Source organism: Elephas maximus, chromosome 6 (assembly GCF_024166365.1).
Source record: "Elephas maximus indicus isolate mEleMax1 chromosome 6, mEleMax1 primary haplotype, whole genome shotgun sequence".
NCBI classification, from domain to species: Eukaryota; Metazoa; Chordata; class Mammalia; order Proboscidea; family Elephantidae; genus Elephas; species Elephas maximus.
In genome coordinates, this window is record NC_064824.1 from 55,018,568 (window position 1) to 55,036,989 (window position 18,422).

The 18,422-nt window shown below is 38.7% G+C and overlaps 1 protein-coding gene across 6 annotated transcripts in view; it reads right to left on the reverse strand.

Annotated features, from left to right (window-relative positions):
* Nucleotides 1-727: 727 nt before the first annotated feature.
* ACVR1 (activin A receptor type 1) overlaps nt 728-18,422 on the reverse strand; it is a 151,802-nt gene continuing 134,107 nt past the window's right edge. For all 6 annotated transcript variants that reach the window (XM_049887284.1, XM_049887281.1, XM_049887283.1 and 3 more), the window contains 3 exons: nt 15,371-15,568; nt 2,722-2,852; nt 728-1,971 (listed from right to left, as the gene is read on the reverse strand). In XM_049887284.1, the coding sequence (XP_049743241.1) occupies nt 1,837-1,971; nt 2,722-2,852; nt 15,371-15,568 (464 nt within the window). In that variant the 3' untranslated portion in view covers nt 728-1,836. The remainder of the gene's footprint in view (nt 1,972-2,721; nt 2,853-15,370; nt 15,569-18,422) is intronic.

Here is an 18,422-nt window from a genome sequence, read left to right on the forward strand (position 1 = left end):
CAGTTACTCTTAGGGTGGGGGGTTCAGACCAGAGCATGAAGAATGTCTGCTTCTTGATTTAGGTGCTGTTTGTTTTCAATTTAAAAAAAAATTCAACAAGTGGTACACTTATGATTTGAGAATTTTTCTGTATCAACAAAAATGGAAAAAAATGGTTGGGTGTGACGTGACTCCAATATATATCCTATATCTATAAAATATCTATATCTTATCTATATCTATATATCCTCCAAGAAAATAGAAAGTGTATCCTAAGTAAGTTACTAACTTACCTTTGAGTAACATTCTGGAATTTTCTCACTCCTCTTACTGGGCTACTCTAAACCCTATCATTCCAGGCCTACTGAGCACAAGAAGTAAAAAGAGCCAACATCATCTCTCCCTAGGCAGCAAGACGGGGTGCATCAGACCACTTTATACCCACATAGAAACTTATTATACCAATGAAAATGCTCTGACATCCTTCCTTGCATTTATACTTAAAATACCCTGTGAGGAAGGCAGGTCACTTCCAAGTTAGTGAAACTGAGGAAACCAACACAGTAAAACAAACAAACAAAAAAACTAAACACAAATTTTCTGATACCAAATTCAAGCTGGAGGACAGCCTAACAGTCCCATCAAGTTCATTACTACACTTGCAAAGCAAATTCTATTTCCAAGTTAATTTTGTGCTTCTACTGTTCCCATAAAATGCTATGTATGACATAGCCCTTTTTTATATATTGAAAAATAATTTCACTGTTTGACTTGAAAACATTTTATTTAATTTATACAAATAACTACTAAATACAAAAAGTAGATTAAAACAAAATAGTTATTTTTTCTGGCAGAGTTTAAATGCACATAATGGATAATTCCGAAGAAAATGCATTTTCCCCACAGCGTTCAGGACTAAAATTCTACTGAAATCTTTGTTTCTAAATCAGTAATATATTCGGTGGTGTCACGTGGGTAATGGCTAAATACGTTCTGCATATGAACTGAAAAAAAAGTTACAGTCTACGCACATACAAATGTGAAGCACTTAAAAGGTGAATTTAACTGATAATAAAAGAAAATGTCCATTTCAGGGTATAGTGTTAAAAACATTTCGGTAATAAAATCATAAGACCACATAAAAATAAGCTTTAACACATGCACGAAGCTGTTTTGTAAAAACTGCTAAGTGCACAAGTAATAAATAATTTGCAAAGTTGTGTATAAACAATTCCTAATGTTCGGCATCATTGTAAACATCAGCACATGTGTAAAATGCAGCAAAGTCTGACATTACATGTTGTTTTGCCAAATTGAATTCCTATGATCCAAAGACAGACCAGTGGAGTACACAGCCAATGTTCTGGCAAGTTGGGTCTTTAAAATTAAGAGTAACAGTGCAAGTAAGGAATGCAAAGAATTCCTAGTGCAATAAAGAAGAGAAGCACAGGCAATATTGCTGATTAAAAATTCACCACCTCCTCGAGTTTCCCGTGGGGAGTGTCTAGGAGACCTGTGAAAGATATGCAAAGCCGCTGTCTTAATGCCCAGATCTCTTTTAGGATTTCTCTGTGTTCCTCCAGTTCCCTACCTTTGCAACAGTGTCTGTCCAACATTAGTCTCTGCAGTGTGAACAGTTTGTGAAATGCCCAGTTCACAGTCATTGAGTGAGGTTAGGGTGGTTTTGGTGTCTCCTCAACACATGGCCGGGTGGGTATATGTTGTCTGCCTTGCCAAAGCAGCCATTTTGGGAGGGAGACAGATGGATTCTGTTCTGACAACCAGTCAGGCCAGCATTAGGTCCCAGCTGGACAACAAAAACAATGTCAAATCTTCCTTCCAGACGCCATGAAAATGTCAACAGTCAGTTTTTAATTTGTCTAAGGAATTATCAATTTTGGTCAAAGTCTTTTTGATACGCAGAGCTGTGAGTCTTGCGGACGGATTTTGATACCAGCATTCTTTCATCAGCTTGGCCAGAGAGGTTAGCGTCTGAGAAGAAAAACAACAAAGACCACTGTGACAAATTGGCTTCCTCGTGATCCGAGAAGCGGGGCTAATGTCAAATCTTTTGCGGAATTCTGCAGGTCTTGTGAAGTTACACTGATGTTATTTCTGTCTTCTCTAAACAAATAATGAAAACCTTGACCACTGATAAAGAAACCACTCTTGAGTTTCATGAACTTTGACCTTTGGACTCCTAATGCCACCGACTGACTTTACCAGGTAAATTATATAGGCAATGCTGGACCCCTTGATGGTTTTATGGGTGCTACTAGCAATAATACTAACCCAGAGATAATACTGCAATTTGCAAATAGGGTCATTTCTCAATACCTTAGATCTGCTACTACTAAAAGCAGCAATACAGGGCCTTCAGTGTTAAGCAGCTTGTGTTTGGAATTTCAGATATGCAGAGCTGGAAAGGAGCTTAAAGTCATCTACTCGAATTTCTTGACTAATATACGAAGCTGCAGTCCCAGGGCTAGGGGCAGTAGTAATGAGTCTCCCAATTCATGACTCCCAAAGCTGGTCAATCATAGAAATTCTTGTGAATATTGTCATTCATCAGCATGATCTATCAGATATAGCTCCTTCAAGAGTGAGACCACTTTGTGAACCTACTCAACTAGGTCTAAGACTCATCTGCATAAAACATGGTGAGAAAACAATGGATATACAGAACACTCAAGTACCACACCAGTGAGGACAGGTTTAAAACTAAGAATCTGGCACTCTTACCGGGTCTGAGAACCATCTGTTGGGTATGTTTGGCCTCTGTTGATCCACACAGACTACCTTTCTCATATCTTCAAAACTTGGGTCATTGGGAACCACATCATAGAAAGGTGGCTTGTAATCTTCAACAATACCTGCACGGAAGGATAAGAACGGTGTTGGGTTAGCAAGAGAGCCAAGGTTCCCCCAGAGTTTTACTGCTGGGTATCACAGGCTATAATGTGACAGGGCAAATTATTGACATATTCCTCAAACTTCAAGATGACTCTGGAAGCTACAAATAAGTGTAGAACAAGGCAATAAATATAAGCCATGCAGAGAATTGGTAGAATAATTGTTGGAAGAAAATATGTCACTATTTCTCATGCAATCACAATTACCAAAATGATCAAAGAGTGTATATGAACAGCTCTACAATTCCTGGCAAGACACAGGATAACAATTCATTTGCTGATAAAAAAGACAAGACTCTTAAAGAAGGGACATGGATCTAGTGGTTTCAAAGAAATAGAAAGGTGTCCACAACTAGAGCTAAAGGCAAATAAACAACCTATGACCATCATCAAAGTACCATCAAAATGACTATTGTTTGTTAGGAAATGATTTTGTCAATTAGGAAAAAAAATTGCTATGAAATAATCCCCCTCGTTGGGAAGGAAGTAAACAGTGTACACCTACTCCTCACTTAATGACTATCTCGTTATCTGATAATTTGCCTCTATACGACTATTGTGCATGTTAACAACATACGTCTTGCAGTAATGAATGCAGAGGTGTGAGGTGAGAGTAACGCTGGCTGTGATGCTTAAGGTTATGTGTCAACTTAGCTGGGCCATGACTCTCAGTGCTTTCGCAGTTACTTAATGACATAGTCATCCTCCATTGTCATATAACACTGATTTTCACATAATGACCTGGTCTTTGGAACCTAACCATGTCGATTAACTGAGGAATGGATGTAATGTGGAATATTCATTTCCTCATTCAATCATTTCTTCTTCACATACTGAAGTACTCCCTAAGTGGCAGACAGTGCTGTCTGTTTGATGGTTCTCTTATTTACTCTTAGACTGAAGGCATGAAATAAAATGTATGGAATAAGCTGTTTGAAAACATGGAAGAAGGGTAAAGAAAGATGAACTCTTCTCTCACCCCAAAGAAAATCCAAAAGATACCAACGGTTAATTTCAACTTCTACATCAGTATGGTTTCCGATCTTTTTTTTTCCAGTAAAATTATATCAGTTGCTTACTTTTCACAAATAATATCCACAGAGAAATTCAAAACACTATCATTTGAAATTAGAAAACTGATTTTTCCACTTATAAAAATGAAACCAAGAAAATCCATTGTTTTTCTTCTCTTACCAGGCTTCAATAAATGAGGTCAGTGTATTACTTGGTTTATTGCTCTCTTTTCTTTCTCCATGTAACTGTCTTCTATTCCCAAATACATAACGGGTTATTGGAGGAGGCGGGGGAGGGAGGACTGTGAGCAATATTATCATTAAGTTTTTTCTAGTCTCTACAAACCCCCTGAAAAGCTTTAATCCCTTTTTCACTTATCATAGAAATTAATTTACTTAAGAGTGAGAATCCATTCTTATAAATCCTAGATAAATACAAACTGTTTATGTAAAAGATTAGATAGAAGTGGCATCTGTTAAAGAAATACTATAGATTAAAAAAAAAAAAGACTCATAATAACTGTTTATTTTTAAAATGGAAAGAAGTATAGTTGATACTCTTTCTTAAGTCCTCAGATCACTTGTCCATACTGTGTACCTGCATTTATAATGTGTACCAGTCAATGGATTGAAACAATCCTTCCAGGCCAATCACAGAGAGCTCATATTGGGCATGAACTGCTGCTTTCTGAAGAGACTTGGGGCAACTGATCTCAGAGGGCCTACCTACCTTTCTTGTCAGGATCCTAGGAAGCATTCAAACAAAAATATTTTAATCCTTTCTCAGTACTAAGAGACATCACAAAAATACAACTGTACGTGGACCTGCAAGATAACCTATATCTTTGTGAAGCCATGTGCCTTTATAGGGAAGAGTAAGGGATGCGTCCTTCACCATCCCTTCAATTTTTCTAAAAAGGCATTTAATAGTCTGGTTTTAAGTCCTGAAAAATCTACCTCAGTAGTTAGCTACTGAGGTAATTTGCCTGGCTAGGTTGGGAAGGGCTAGGTGAATGTGAATAATACCAAGTGGGATTTTGCTGTAAACGCAAACAGGGAGAAAGAAGAAGAAAAGAAAAAAAAAAAAAAAAGGCACGGCTGGATTTTTTAAAACATGGGATTTGATGAAACCCAACAACGAACTTCACAATACAAAACTGAAGTTTTCTCCTGTGTTTCTATTTTCCATATTTTAATCTAATTAAATGCCCCCATGTTTCAACAAAAGGAGTCAGGTTTAAAAAGAGGGGCCATTTAATTGATTATTTCTGAGACTTAGTCATGCCTCTCTTTCTTCAACCATTGGCCTATTGTTGACTGTCCCCATCTGACACTGGTCATACCTCTCCAGAAAAAAAAATAAACCTGGGCTTAAACTTTACAAGTCACTTGGAAAGCCTTCTGGTCAAGGAAAACAATTATTTCAATCAAAACGCACCTAGTACTATGTGTGCGATATCCTATTAAGTGTTAAAGGTGATGCCCGTATAAGGCATGCCCTTGCTTTTCAAAGAACTCATAATCCAGTGGAAGAAAAGGAGAATAGTCCCTCTTTTTTTCTTAGATAACAGAAACCTTATCAAAAAGAACCTCAAAAATTTTCTTTTTGCCCTCTACTTGACACAGCGGGCACAACAAAGAGCTCAAGCATAACAATGACAGCGAGGATGCGGCAGGACCAGGCAGTGGTTCGCTCTGTTGTGCATAGGGTCACGATGAGTCAGAGCTGACTCTACAGCACCTAACAACAACAACTTGCTTCGACCTTGAAAAACAAAGATAGACTACAAATTCTTAGCTATATTTTTACTTAAGGAGCCCTGGTGGTGCAGTTGTTTAAGTGCTCAGCTGCTAACTGAAAGATCAGCAGTTTGAACCCACCAGCGGCTCTATGGGAGGAAGATATGGCAGGCTGCTTCTGGAAAGATTACAGCCTTGGAAACCCTATGGGACAGTTCTACTCTGTCCTATAGGATTGCTATGTATGAGTTGGAATTGACTCAACAGCAATGAATGGGGTTATAGCTCTTAAACTAACTCAATAACCACTTTGAGTCTTTTACTGTGTGTCCCAGAGGTGGTGCTTATCACTAGTGTTATAAAAATTAGAAGATGTGATCTTGATCTCAAAGACCAGAATATTGAAAAGGTACCTATGAAAAAGATAAATCACACACTAGCAAAGAAGGTGGGTGCAAGGAGCCGGGACAAGTGATATATGCCAGGTCTCAGAGAAGGAAACGCCTGTGTAGTGTATGAAGTGCCATATATAAATTGAGTGCTGTGGAAGCATATGAAAGCTTTCCACAGGACATGGGGCTTGGGTTGATCTAAAGAGATAAGGAGTTTGCAAGGTAGCGAAGGCAAAAACCAAAGCCAAACCAGTTGCCATTGAGTTGACTCTGACTCAAGGTGACTCCACGTGTGTCAGAATAGAACTGTGCTCCACAGGGTTTTCAATGGCTGATTTTTGGAAAGTAGATCTCCAGTACTTTCTTCCAAGGTGCCTCTGGATAGACTAGAACATCTAGCCTTTTGATTAGCAGCCAAACACGTTAACTATTTGCACCTCTGCACCACCCAGGGACTCCACTAAGGGGGCAAGAAAAAGCCAAGGAGAGGTGACATTTGGGGAGAGGGAGCAGTACGGGGCAAAGACAAGGAGTTATAAAGGATCCACACATGTGGGAGAGAATGGAGACAAGTTCTGTATGGCTGAAACAGTGCAAGAGTTGTGGGGAGAAGGAAGAAAAAAAGGAGGAGGGAGGAGAGAGGTTGAAGCCAGGCTATCGTATGACGTATTGCCCGGGTAGGAAGTTACTTACAACTGTTCTTCATTTCTGCCACAAAGTGACAAACAATCAGGGTAGCCAGGCAAAAAAGTGAATTCTAAGTTCTTTTAAGGCAGCACCCAATGAGCAACTGCCAAATCGTGGGCCAGTAAAGAGGACAGCATGTATTCAGGAAAAGTAACTAAAAATACAAAGTACTTCAAGTGCCAAGTGAGCGGTACAAACAACAAATGATACAAGAATGCAGGGGAAGAGGCGCTCTTAACATTGGTCAAGGAAGGAACATTCTGAGCCAGTCGTGCTTTCCTGGGAAAGGAGGCCGTGTGACTCAAAGGGGTCACAAAGAAATGAGAAATTATTCACAACCAGCTCCCCCACAACTTTTGGCATGTGTATCTGGTTTGGATTATTACTTTTTTTCCCCCCCTGGGCATATGTCTAATTGAATGTTTTCTCTTCTCTGAGGCAAACATCTTTACCAACCAAAAGCTCTACCATCAATTTGCTAGGTGGCTCTGAGTAAACCATTCAATTATCCTGCCTCGATTTTCCAATCTTTGAAGCCCGCATCACAAAGCTGAAGTGTGCATCAATGAGAATGCTCTAGACAGTGCTTTGACAAGCATGGAATGCCAGAGTGATCCTTTTAAAACACAAGCCTCTGAAAACAAAGCCTCCCTCCTGACTCCGTGCCTTCAATGAGAGCCTCCATCTTATCCCCTCCTCGAGAGCTCCCTGGTCTCTCTGATTCACGTCTTCCCCTTCAGCCCTCTACCACACCCACTGCCTTCAGAGAGGCCTTTAAGAGAAAAAACAAAACCAAAAAAACCCATTGCTGTCGAGACGATTCCAACTCAAAACAACCCCATAGGATGAATAAAACTGCCCCACAGAGTTTCCAGGCAGCCATAAATCTTTACGGAAGCATACTGCCACATCTTTCTCCCATGGAGCAGTTGGTGGGTCAGAACCGCTGACCTTTTAGTTAGCAGCCTAGAGGAAAAGCTCGTTATGTCATTTCTCCACTTGTATCCCAATGTTGCCCCACTGTCCATAGGATTATGCTATAAACTGAATACCATATGCTGTCATCCTTCACGTTCCTGAGGAGTCAGCCACACAAAACTACTTATGGTCCTGCCGACAGGGCACTTTTATGATTTCCCATAGCACTTCCTTTTGCCTGGGACGCTACTTATCATCAGTGTCTGATTTTATTTCTTATTTTCACCTATACATCACATCTTTCCAAGTTTGTCTGAGTAGCTCCTGCTCCTCTCCATCCCATTTGTGACTCAGTTCATGCTTTTTGTCTTCTAAAAAGAACCCTCTCACCCTGCTACCACAGCCCCAGACAAACTTTGGTACCCGCCTTGTCCTCAGTACATCTCCAGTACTAGTTGCCATTGAGTCGACTGACTCAAGGCCACCCCATGTGTGTCAGAGTATAACTGCTCCACAGGTTTTCCAATGGCTGGTATTTCGGAAGTAGATCACCAGGCCTTTCTTTAAGGTGGAATCAAACTTCCAATCTTTCAGTTAGCAGCTGAGCACTTTAACCATGCGCATTGCCTCCCGGCTCAACCACAGTAGTTTATTCTGTTAATTTATATTAATTTGTCTCCTCAACTAAAATATAAAACCAAAAACTAAACCAGTTGTCATCAAGTTGATTCTGATATGAACACCTTTAAATTGGATTATTTTGGCTCAACTGTTTCCTCAGAGCTTAACACAGTATCCTGCATATCACAAGACTAGCAAATGAATGAAATGTTGATTTTATGTATGTTTTTTGTGACATCCCCATCAGCGTCTGAGAAGCAACCTACAATCGAACACATTTCTGCAGCAAATATGAACAGCTGCACTAAGTGGAAAGACCACTGGCTATAAACAGACTTGAGTCAGTTCAGGTCAGGTTTGACCATCAAATGAATTCACTCAAATCAGGTTTTCTGCCAAATAAGTTATGAAAAAACAGTTTACAAAGCTTTGGGGATTTCCTAATTGCAGAAAAGGGATTGTGGGTTTGGTTAGATGTTGAATAAGCAGAAGGTGAGGCCAAGAGACATCTATGGGATGTTATTTACATAGTTCATATCTTTCTTTTCTTCAGAAGAAGGAATTAGAGCCCGCACAGGAAACGTTCACAGCTAATTAATAGCAAAACTAAGGATCAGAATCCAAATCCCTGTTTATATTCTAGAATTCTTCCCAACAAGTCAACTAGAGGATAATTAAATATGTCTCTTTGCATTAACCCCATGTCCCAGCGTGTTTGCTTCACATTACACAGTCTTTATTCACAAACCTCCAACTGGGGTTCTCAGGTTGGAGACCCTTATAACAGGTAAGGAGGATATAGGTCCCTGGCATCTATATCCACACAGAGAGCTCTGTTAGCAATTAACTTCTTCAGCCATTAGACATTAGAATACTAGAACTAAAACCATTTTAGAGAGAAAAAGAACCATTCATATTTGCCTTTCTGAGAGGACTAAAAGTTAACATATTGTTTCCTTCAAAGATGCCATGTGAGAAAACGTGATAAGGCTCACAGGCAAAACTTTCTCATCTTATCAACTACATATTTATTTGTATAATTACCTTCCATCTTATGCCATGTGATACCAGTTTTCTGCTTGTAATCAAGATAATCATTTTCTCCTCAAATAAATTGAAGTTAAAAGAAATCACGCAATTTAAAGATTAAAAAATTAAGTAAATGATGGTAGAGGTGGCATTTAGAGATGGTAAAAATCACGAAGGCAGTTATGTACACCAATGACTCATGGCAAACACTGAGCTTACAGAGGCCTTCTTCCTGGTGAGACAAGATTAAAAAAGATATATCCAATACTTGTGGTCTAGATCTCTAAACTAGGATTATGAAATTCTAGGAATCAGCAGAAAATGTTCTTCTTCCCCACCTTACCTCCATATTCCTGCCTCAAGCCACTCATAAGTGGGTATATGCCTAAATGTTAAAAATCAATATATGACTTTAATGAATATGAAAACATTTTGCCTAACGTGATTCTTCCCTTTGTTCGAATCTGACTATGCCCTGAAGTAGCGAGCTAAAATTGTGCAATATGTTGCATATTAAGTTGTGGAAGAAAATAAGAGTTGTCATGGTTTCCATACACATAAATCCATTGTGATTAGGAACAGAAGCATGTATAGTTCCCTGGCAAGCTCAAGGATTAATGAGAAGAGGTTTTTCCAAAGTATCTGTGCCAAACACAAGCTTATTCTAACTAGTATTTCCTAGTCCCCACTGCATGAAGGGTGTAGCTTGGCAAGTCAGAATTTTTCTGAGGTACAAATAAATTTTGACATATTAACACTGGATTCCAACACAAAACAACCAAAGCCAGTAACAGAGGGAAATAAGGAAGTGCCCACATAACCTTCCTGTGGGCAGTAAAGAGAGGACACAAACGTAATATCGGTGTGAAGTGGGTAAAGGTAGAGAACAAGAGGTGGGGAAAGGACTTGAAAGCTGCAAGCACATTGGTGGCCATCACTCATTTCCAAAGGAAAAGTAACAATACCAATGGCTGTGTTATTGAGCACTTGCTACATGCCAGACATACACTAGGCGCTTTACATTTAATCATCATAACCCTTTCAAAGTAGATTTACCGATATTTTTCTAATGATGAAACTAACTAAGAGATTGCTAAGGACTGAATTGCGTTCCCAAAAAACATATGCTGAATTCCTAGCCTGTGTGCCTGTGAATGTGATCTTGTTTGGAAATTGGGTTTTTCTTTTTGTTGATGAGGTCTATCAGTGTAAGGTAGATCCTAAACCTAATCATTTATGAGTTATAAAAAGACCAGAATAGGCACAGGGGAACACAGATGAAGACAGATGCCATGTGAGGACTGTCTACAAGCCAAGAAATGCCAAGGACTGCCCAGGGCTACCAACAAGAAAGGAATGACATGGCTGAGACCCTGGGTTGAACTTTTAACCTCCAAAACTGTGAGAAAATAAATTCCTATTCTTCAAAGCTACCCACTTGTGGTATTTGCCTTACAACAACACTAGAAACTAAGACAGTAATAGAGTCTGACAGCATGACTCCAGAGCCTGGACTGAACCACTCCGTTGCATTGTCCCCCAGTGGTACTGAGAACAAAGCTCTGGGGGGCGCCATTCACACAGACTTCGATGTGCAAAGCAACAGCCTGGAGAACCACAAAAAGGAAGAGAGAAGCTCTTCAGAATAAGAGCGCTTAACAGCCACGTACAATAAAGGCACATGTCTGTTGTATCTTCTAAATGTGTCTGTCGATACAATCTAGGTACAATGCCTTTTCAAAAAAATCTTGTATATATTCTCAAGGGGAATCTTAGCACCTCATTTTCTAATCTCCATGTACTTTTAAGAATAACTCGGTTATTGGTGATAGTGAAGTGCACCTGTCACATAAGCAACAAATTTATATGGCATTTAAACCACAAGGGAAAACTTTTTATTTGCTTGTTTTTAAATATAGCAAAGTAGGCTGTAAGCTCCAGAAAAGTAACAGAGATTTATGCTGCGAGGGTGATGCTATAGTCAAAACTGCTCCAGAGGATGAACAGTGAAGATTATTTTTTCAGTTTTTAAATCCATGAGCGGACTACGGTATCAGAGCAATCGAAGTGTGGAATTTCTGCATACGGAGATACAAACATGCTCTAACACCAAAGGTCAAAATTCAGTAGAAAGGACCTATTAAGACAGCGCGTGCTCTCAGAATGCTTGGAAGGAGCTATTGCAGGTTTCTGATCAAAAAAAAAAAAAAGGCAAAATAACGCAAGTCCACATTTTGGATGTACCCATTTATCTCCAGAATCCTCATGTCAAAGTTCTTGCCTCACATGGGACTGAAGCTGGGTACCAGAACCAAATGTGTCTGCAAAACTACAGAGGGAGAAGAAGAAAGAATATTGCCAGAGAAGCAGTGAAGAGCAGAGAAAGAAAGGCCAGGGCCCGGATACAAGACTCTTAACGGAGAAATGGCTCCCTCTTAAACTTGGAAAAGAGACAAGGTTTCACTGGAATCGTCAGACCCCAATGGCAAGGATACCCTGGGTGAGGCTGATTTAACATATTCCATATTAACTCCAGATCTCAAGAGTATGGTTACCTCACCCAGCAGCATCATTATCACCTGAGAACGTGTTATAAAGGTAAATTCTCAGCACCACCCTAGAACTACTGTATCAGGAACTTGTGGGTAGGACCTAAGTGATTCTGATGCACACTTGAGTTGAAGAACTATTGATCTAAGCAAACTCTGCCCTAAGTGCGTATAGAAGATAAATTCACACAGGGAAGGGAAGAAACCATTTTCTTTCCTACCAATTCCAAATTCAGTGTCAAACTAAACAAAAAGTAGAATCCAAAAGACACTACTGAGAAATTTTCAGTAGTAAAAATGGACTTAGCACTCATTTCCTGTATAGACACAGCATGAGGTTTATTATTAGTATCAAATACATGTAAAATTCCAATGAAAACATGAAATGCAACCTATTTTTATGCTCACGGTTCACTTGAGGATCATATTCTTCCAAGAGAACTATCTGGTCATCAATTTTTATAATGGACTCAGAAACTCAAAGGATACATAATTATAATGTCCTAATATAAGATTCATATATTTTAATGAGGTACATTTTATATGCAATAATTTTGAAAATATATGTTCTTTTAATGACAGTTCCTGAAGATGACAAGGAAGTAAAATAGGTAGGTACATCACACTCTGGGGTGAGGGCGATATTGTAAATTAGTACAACTCTTATGGAAAGCAATTTGACAATATGTGCCAAGTCATAAAAACACCCATACTCTTTGACCTGCTAAGTCTACTTCTTTTAAGATTAAAAATTAATTCCCCAAATGAAAGAGTTACAAGCACAAAGATGTCTGCTACAGTCCCCAAATGGAGAAGACAGGATGTCTAACAAGACAGAAATGGTTAATAAAATATCATATGATCATTTACTGTAAAATGAGACTATCTGATGACATCAAAAATGACACCAAGTAACAAAGATGATACAAAATTTTATCTATCCTATGATTGCAGCTAAGTCAAAAACTATACACACAAATGCATAGATAAGAAGTGGAAAGGAACATGGATGCTGGAAAGGTCAGATGAGATATTTCTTTTTTTCTTTCAAATCATTTTTCTGTTTTTTGTTTATGGGGGGCCATAGTTAATATATTATTAATAATACATTTACAAGCAGCATTGGACACTTTCAAGCTTCGGTTTAGATAAAACAATCTGCAGCTTTGTGTTCGTATATGTGCGTGTGTTGTGTGCCTAAGGCACGGGAATACTCACGGGAGAAGGGGAATAGAGAGACAGAACGGGAAAATATCAAATTAGTCATTGCCAATGGACAGTAGTAGCTGGTTTAAAATGAGACACAAGAAACCCTTACCTCCCCCTACAAATCAAATCCCACACCATGTAACAGAAGCTCAACCCACAAAATTTTAGGAACTAGCAAAAAGTCTACATGATGATACAAGGGGGAAATCAGAAAACAACAGTAACATTCTCCCTTCCTTTACCTGTCATGATTAATAATAATAATAATGTTAAAAGCAAACTACCATCTGTTGAGCTAAATTTTCAACTGATGGCTGTAACTTCAAACTCACTACTATTAATCATAGTTGATCTCTGAAAGCCATTTGGGTTTATGCCTATGACACAGGGGCGGGTTTGCAACATGAGTTCTTCCAAAGCCCAAATCCCAAGTTTCTGCCAAGTTCAACTTTCATCATGCGGACTTGCTTGGCTCTACTCCGGCACACCCACAGCTGGAAATGCTACTGTCCTGGCCTTGGAAAGTCAACTTCCTCTTTGTTTGGGTCAGGTTCCCCATCACATAGTTTACCGTTACACCAGTCCTTCTACAAATTGTCTGTTAAGATAAACTATTAGAATTAGATTTTTAGCTTGAAGGTGCTCAAAGCTGCTTGGGGATGTGGAAATCAAGCCAATGTGCAATTTCAGAGAAAGTTCAAAACTTTATAAATCAGTAAAATGATCTCTGTTGCATACAATTCTCAAGGCACTTGAATGGCACAAACTGCAAGTCAGTAGCTCCCAAAGATTGAGAAACATTTACTGAGAAAATGTTCGTGACGCCCATTAAAAAGGAAAAAAAAGTACTTTAAAGGAATTTCCACGTTACCATCCATGTGTGTTCATGTTTAATCTGAAACACGAGCTTTGGGGTCCTCAGATGGTTATTCAAAGCAGACATGCTCTGCTGTTAAGAAAAAAGTACCTTGAAGGCATGCCAATTTTTATTGCACACTTCTGAATAATCAAACTACATTAAATTACTCTGATTCCACTTCCCTTGCAGAAGCTCCTCATCTCTGGCTGTGTTATTCATGAAAATTATGATTGCCCCAAGAATCTCAATTCTTAGAGAGTATGGGTGGGAAGGGGGAGGGATACGGATGTTAGTAAATTAGTAACTCCACAAACTATTCCTTTAATACTTCATAAGCAGGACTTGGACTTGGGGACAGGTCAGAGGAGGGTAAAATGGAGAATATCTTTTAGAAATGAATCTTAATATAAACATATGACATTTTCTTCTGTCTTCCCAGAATAATTTCAGACACATCCTCTGAAGTAAGATTTTCAGTTGTAAAGCTCTAATAAGAGGTTGACCTAGTTAATTCAGGGGATTCTAATATAATGACCACTTGTAAGTAGATGGGGTGTGTGCAATTTGAAAAAGTACACTTAGTGCTCTTAGATACAATGTATTTAAAGTTCAACAATGTATTTGAGGCTGTAGAGGGGGCACAGGTTAAAAACGAGGAATGTTGCCCTGACTGCTAAGGCAATACCAATTCATTCAACGACTTTACTTACAAGAGGATTAGCACAAGCTACATAATTATGGCTTCCTGAATTTAAATCTGACTTGTTCAGAAGATCCAGACTGCTTTTCATAAATGAGTGGAACCTAAACCTTTTCTCATAATGCAAACTTAAAAAGTGTCTAAAATAGCAGAATCACCCTTAGATTTATTTGAGCATTCCCCTTAAGTTAAACCGTCCTTGTGAAAGGAGCAGAGAAGGAGGAAGCGTAGGAAGAAAAGACGAACAGGAAGACTGAGGAAGGAAGGAATCAAATATGGATCAATCAAAAGAAAAACTAAGGAATAACTAGTCTCTTCCAGAAATAATTCTTTTCAACAGTCATTCCTTCTTATGTATTTCAAATATAATACCATTACATCCCACCTACTAACCATAAATCAAATATGAACGCCTATAGCTTGATAAAGGCACTAGTGGTATAGAGGTTAAGCACTTGGCTGCTAATCGAAAGGTCAGCAGTTCAAACCCACCAGACGTGCACCATGGGAGAAAGACGTGGCAGTCTGCTTCCATAAAGATTTACAGCCTTAGAAATGCTATGGGGCATTTGTATCCTGTCCTATAGGGTGGCTATGAGTCAGAATCGACTCCACAGCAGTGGGTTTGGTTTTTTTGGTTACAGCTTGACAAGTATGATTCAAGGAACAGTCTGGACTTAAATATTCCCTCTTGTCCTTTTAAAGGCAGCAGAATCAAGAGGACTTAGACAAGGACAATATTATATTACATTAGATACCTACCGTTGCTCACCATCCGCCTGGCTACTTCCCACAAAACAAGTCCAAAGGCCCAAATATCGACCCTCTTGTAAGAATCAAAACAATCCACCTGGATGGTTTCATCTAGAACTTCAGGGGCCATGTAGCGTTTGGTGCCCACACGGGGGTTGTTCCCCACGTCAAGCTGATTGGTGCTCTGGGAATGCATGACTGCCAGGCCTAAAAGGAAGAAGACAAAACAGTATCGATCAGCTCACTACCTTTCTCATAGGACGTCGCTGAAGGATTCTAAACCAATCCCAACTAAAACTGCCCTCTTGTGGCCTTCGTGGTCATTGTTGCATTACATCCTGAATAATCTCTGTAATACCCTTTGTGATGACTTCTGGATTGAGAACAGGAAAAAGGACTAACTTCACAAGAAACATTCTGCAGCTCTTAGGTTAATATATGAAGCTCTAAGAGACAAAACGTTTTAGGTAAGTGATAGACCAATGCGCTAATCCAACATGAGGCCAGTGATTTAAGTCCACAGGAAAACAGGCTCATGTGTTAAATGTGAGCCTTCAAGTAGCCTAACAAGCAGCAAATTAAGCTCTCAAACTTCACCACAGTTCCTCCTAGTTTTCAAACACAAATTTCAAAGTGTGAGACAGAGAATTCGAGGTAATTTATCACTACACAGAGGGCCGACTGTTACAGGCACTGTTCCATGCTTAAGGAAATAGCTGTTCATCTGAGCATTAATGGTGGTGAAATCCATAGGCCTTTCTCTATCCAATTCCCCCAGAGTCATGAGTACAGAGAGCATTAAACTGGATCTCAACTCAAAGCACAAACCTCATGTTAAATGTTTGCTCTCTCTTGGTTTATTCATCATGTTGTGAGGACACTCAAGCAGCCTTGTGGAGTGGCCCACATGAAGAACTGAGGCCTCCTGCCAACAGCCATGTGAGGGAGCCATTTTGGAAGTCCACTTCAGATGACTGCAACCATTAGCCAGAACCATACAGCTAAGCCATTCCAAAATTCTGACTCTCAGGGACTGTGTGAGACATCAAATATTTGTTGTTTCAAGCTGCTAAGTTTTAACAGAAATTTATCACTCAGTAATCGATAACTATTACACTAAGGAGTCATACCAACCAAATACAACGTGTGAACCTTGACTGAAGTCTTGTTTGGAAAATTTGAAAATCAGTATGAAATGCTGCTAGAGAACTATTTTTTAGGTGTGATAATGAAACTGTGATTATCTAAGATAAGGGTAAATGGGCTTTTGCTAGGGGATACATTTTGAAATATCTAGAAATAAAGTGCTATGATGTCTGCAACTTATTTTCAAATGGTTCAGCAAATATACTCCCATATACAATCACATATAGATAAGACAAGTACCACAAAACTTTAACAATTGTTAAACCCAGATGCTGAGCTTATGAGTGTCATTAATATTATTCTACCAACTCTTCTGCATATTAGACATTTTTATAATAAAAATTTAGAAAAATTAATGGGATAGTGGTCTTTTTGCAGTACTACCAAATAAAAAAAATAGAACACTATTATTCTAATGAATGAGCCTTGATTTCTGGATATAAAGTGAAAAACTATATAACAAATCATAGTCTTACCAGAGCCATCTCCTGTACTATATATCTACTCCCTGAATAATAACCCCTTAACACATATTTTTATACCTACTCATGTATCTAATTGGAAGGCTGCAGGCCAGAAGAAATGTTGTTGAAGAATTAACTAGCTGGACTTACTGCAAAACACTCCCCACTCCCTCCCAACCATGTCCCCTAAACCAAAGCTAACAGCTGGCTCAATCTGTCCATCTTCCCTGATCACTGGATTGTAACAGCAGCTACCACTTGAATGCTTATTATTTGCTAGGCATTTAAAATAATTTCTAAATCTTTCAAGAACTCTGAAAGGCAGGCATAATTGTTTTGTAGTTACATGAGTAATACATGAAGAGATTTTAATGAACGTGTTAAACACAGAAGTACATGCACAGTGTGGCAAGCACTCAAGTCCCCCTTCGCTCTGTCCCCTGGCCCCAGTGTTAGCACTCGGGAAAAGTAAACAGATTAGGAGACTTCCACAAAAGCACAGGGTGAATAATCGAGAAAGCCAGGGCTCAAACCCAAATTACTCAGGCTCTAAAAGCCAGGACACTGTCTTCTACACTGCATCTAAAGACTGCCCACAGAGAGCTTTAGTTTCGTGCCTTTTCAACACTTATCCTAAATGTTTCCTCTCATATTTGGGAAACACTGTAAAAAAAAATTTCCCAATGTGAAAGCAAAGCCTTAAAAGGGATTCAAAGAAAATAAATTTTCTTGATGTGTCAGAGCACTTGTATTTAAAAATAAACATTTTTTTAACTTTATTATTTATATAACGAAAGCTAAAAGTCTAAACCTCTATCAGTCTAACAATAACTACAATGATTATTAATACAATACAAGCCATTTTCAATCAAGTAAAGTACTCTCAATAGTCCACTGAGATGAATAATTATTATTGCAGCTCATTCCTTATTAGTACAATTATTTGGCAAATATTCTGAGTGCCTATGATGAATGTGGTTTTATATAAAATATCACTGTAAATGAAAATAATCTTATTTATAATGTGATTAAAGCTACACTGAGAATGACCCTAACACTATGAGAATGAGTATTCCCAATAGGGTAAAGGGTGAATTGGTTTAGGGATTTTTTTTCCTCTTTTTCAATTATTACTTTGTCTTGGTTACAGAAGAACAATTTCGGATACCATGTTTAACACGAACTTGTTCCATAGGTTTTTTAATTGCATAACTACTCCACGTAATTGAGTACCTACTCTCATGAAATAAGAATACAGACATACTTGTTGCCTCTGAGGGTGCAATGGGGCAGGGGATTTTTTTTTTTTTAACTGAACAAGCAAGAGGTGATTTTCTGGGAAAACTGGAAGTCTATCACAATATGGATTTGGGTTATAGAGCATTTGCCAAAACTCACAGAATGAGTATTTAATATTTTTGTATTTCATGATATGTAAATTTGATCTGAAA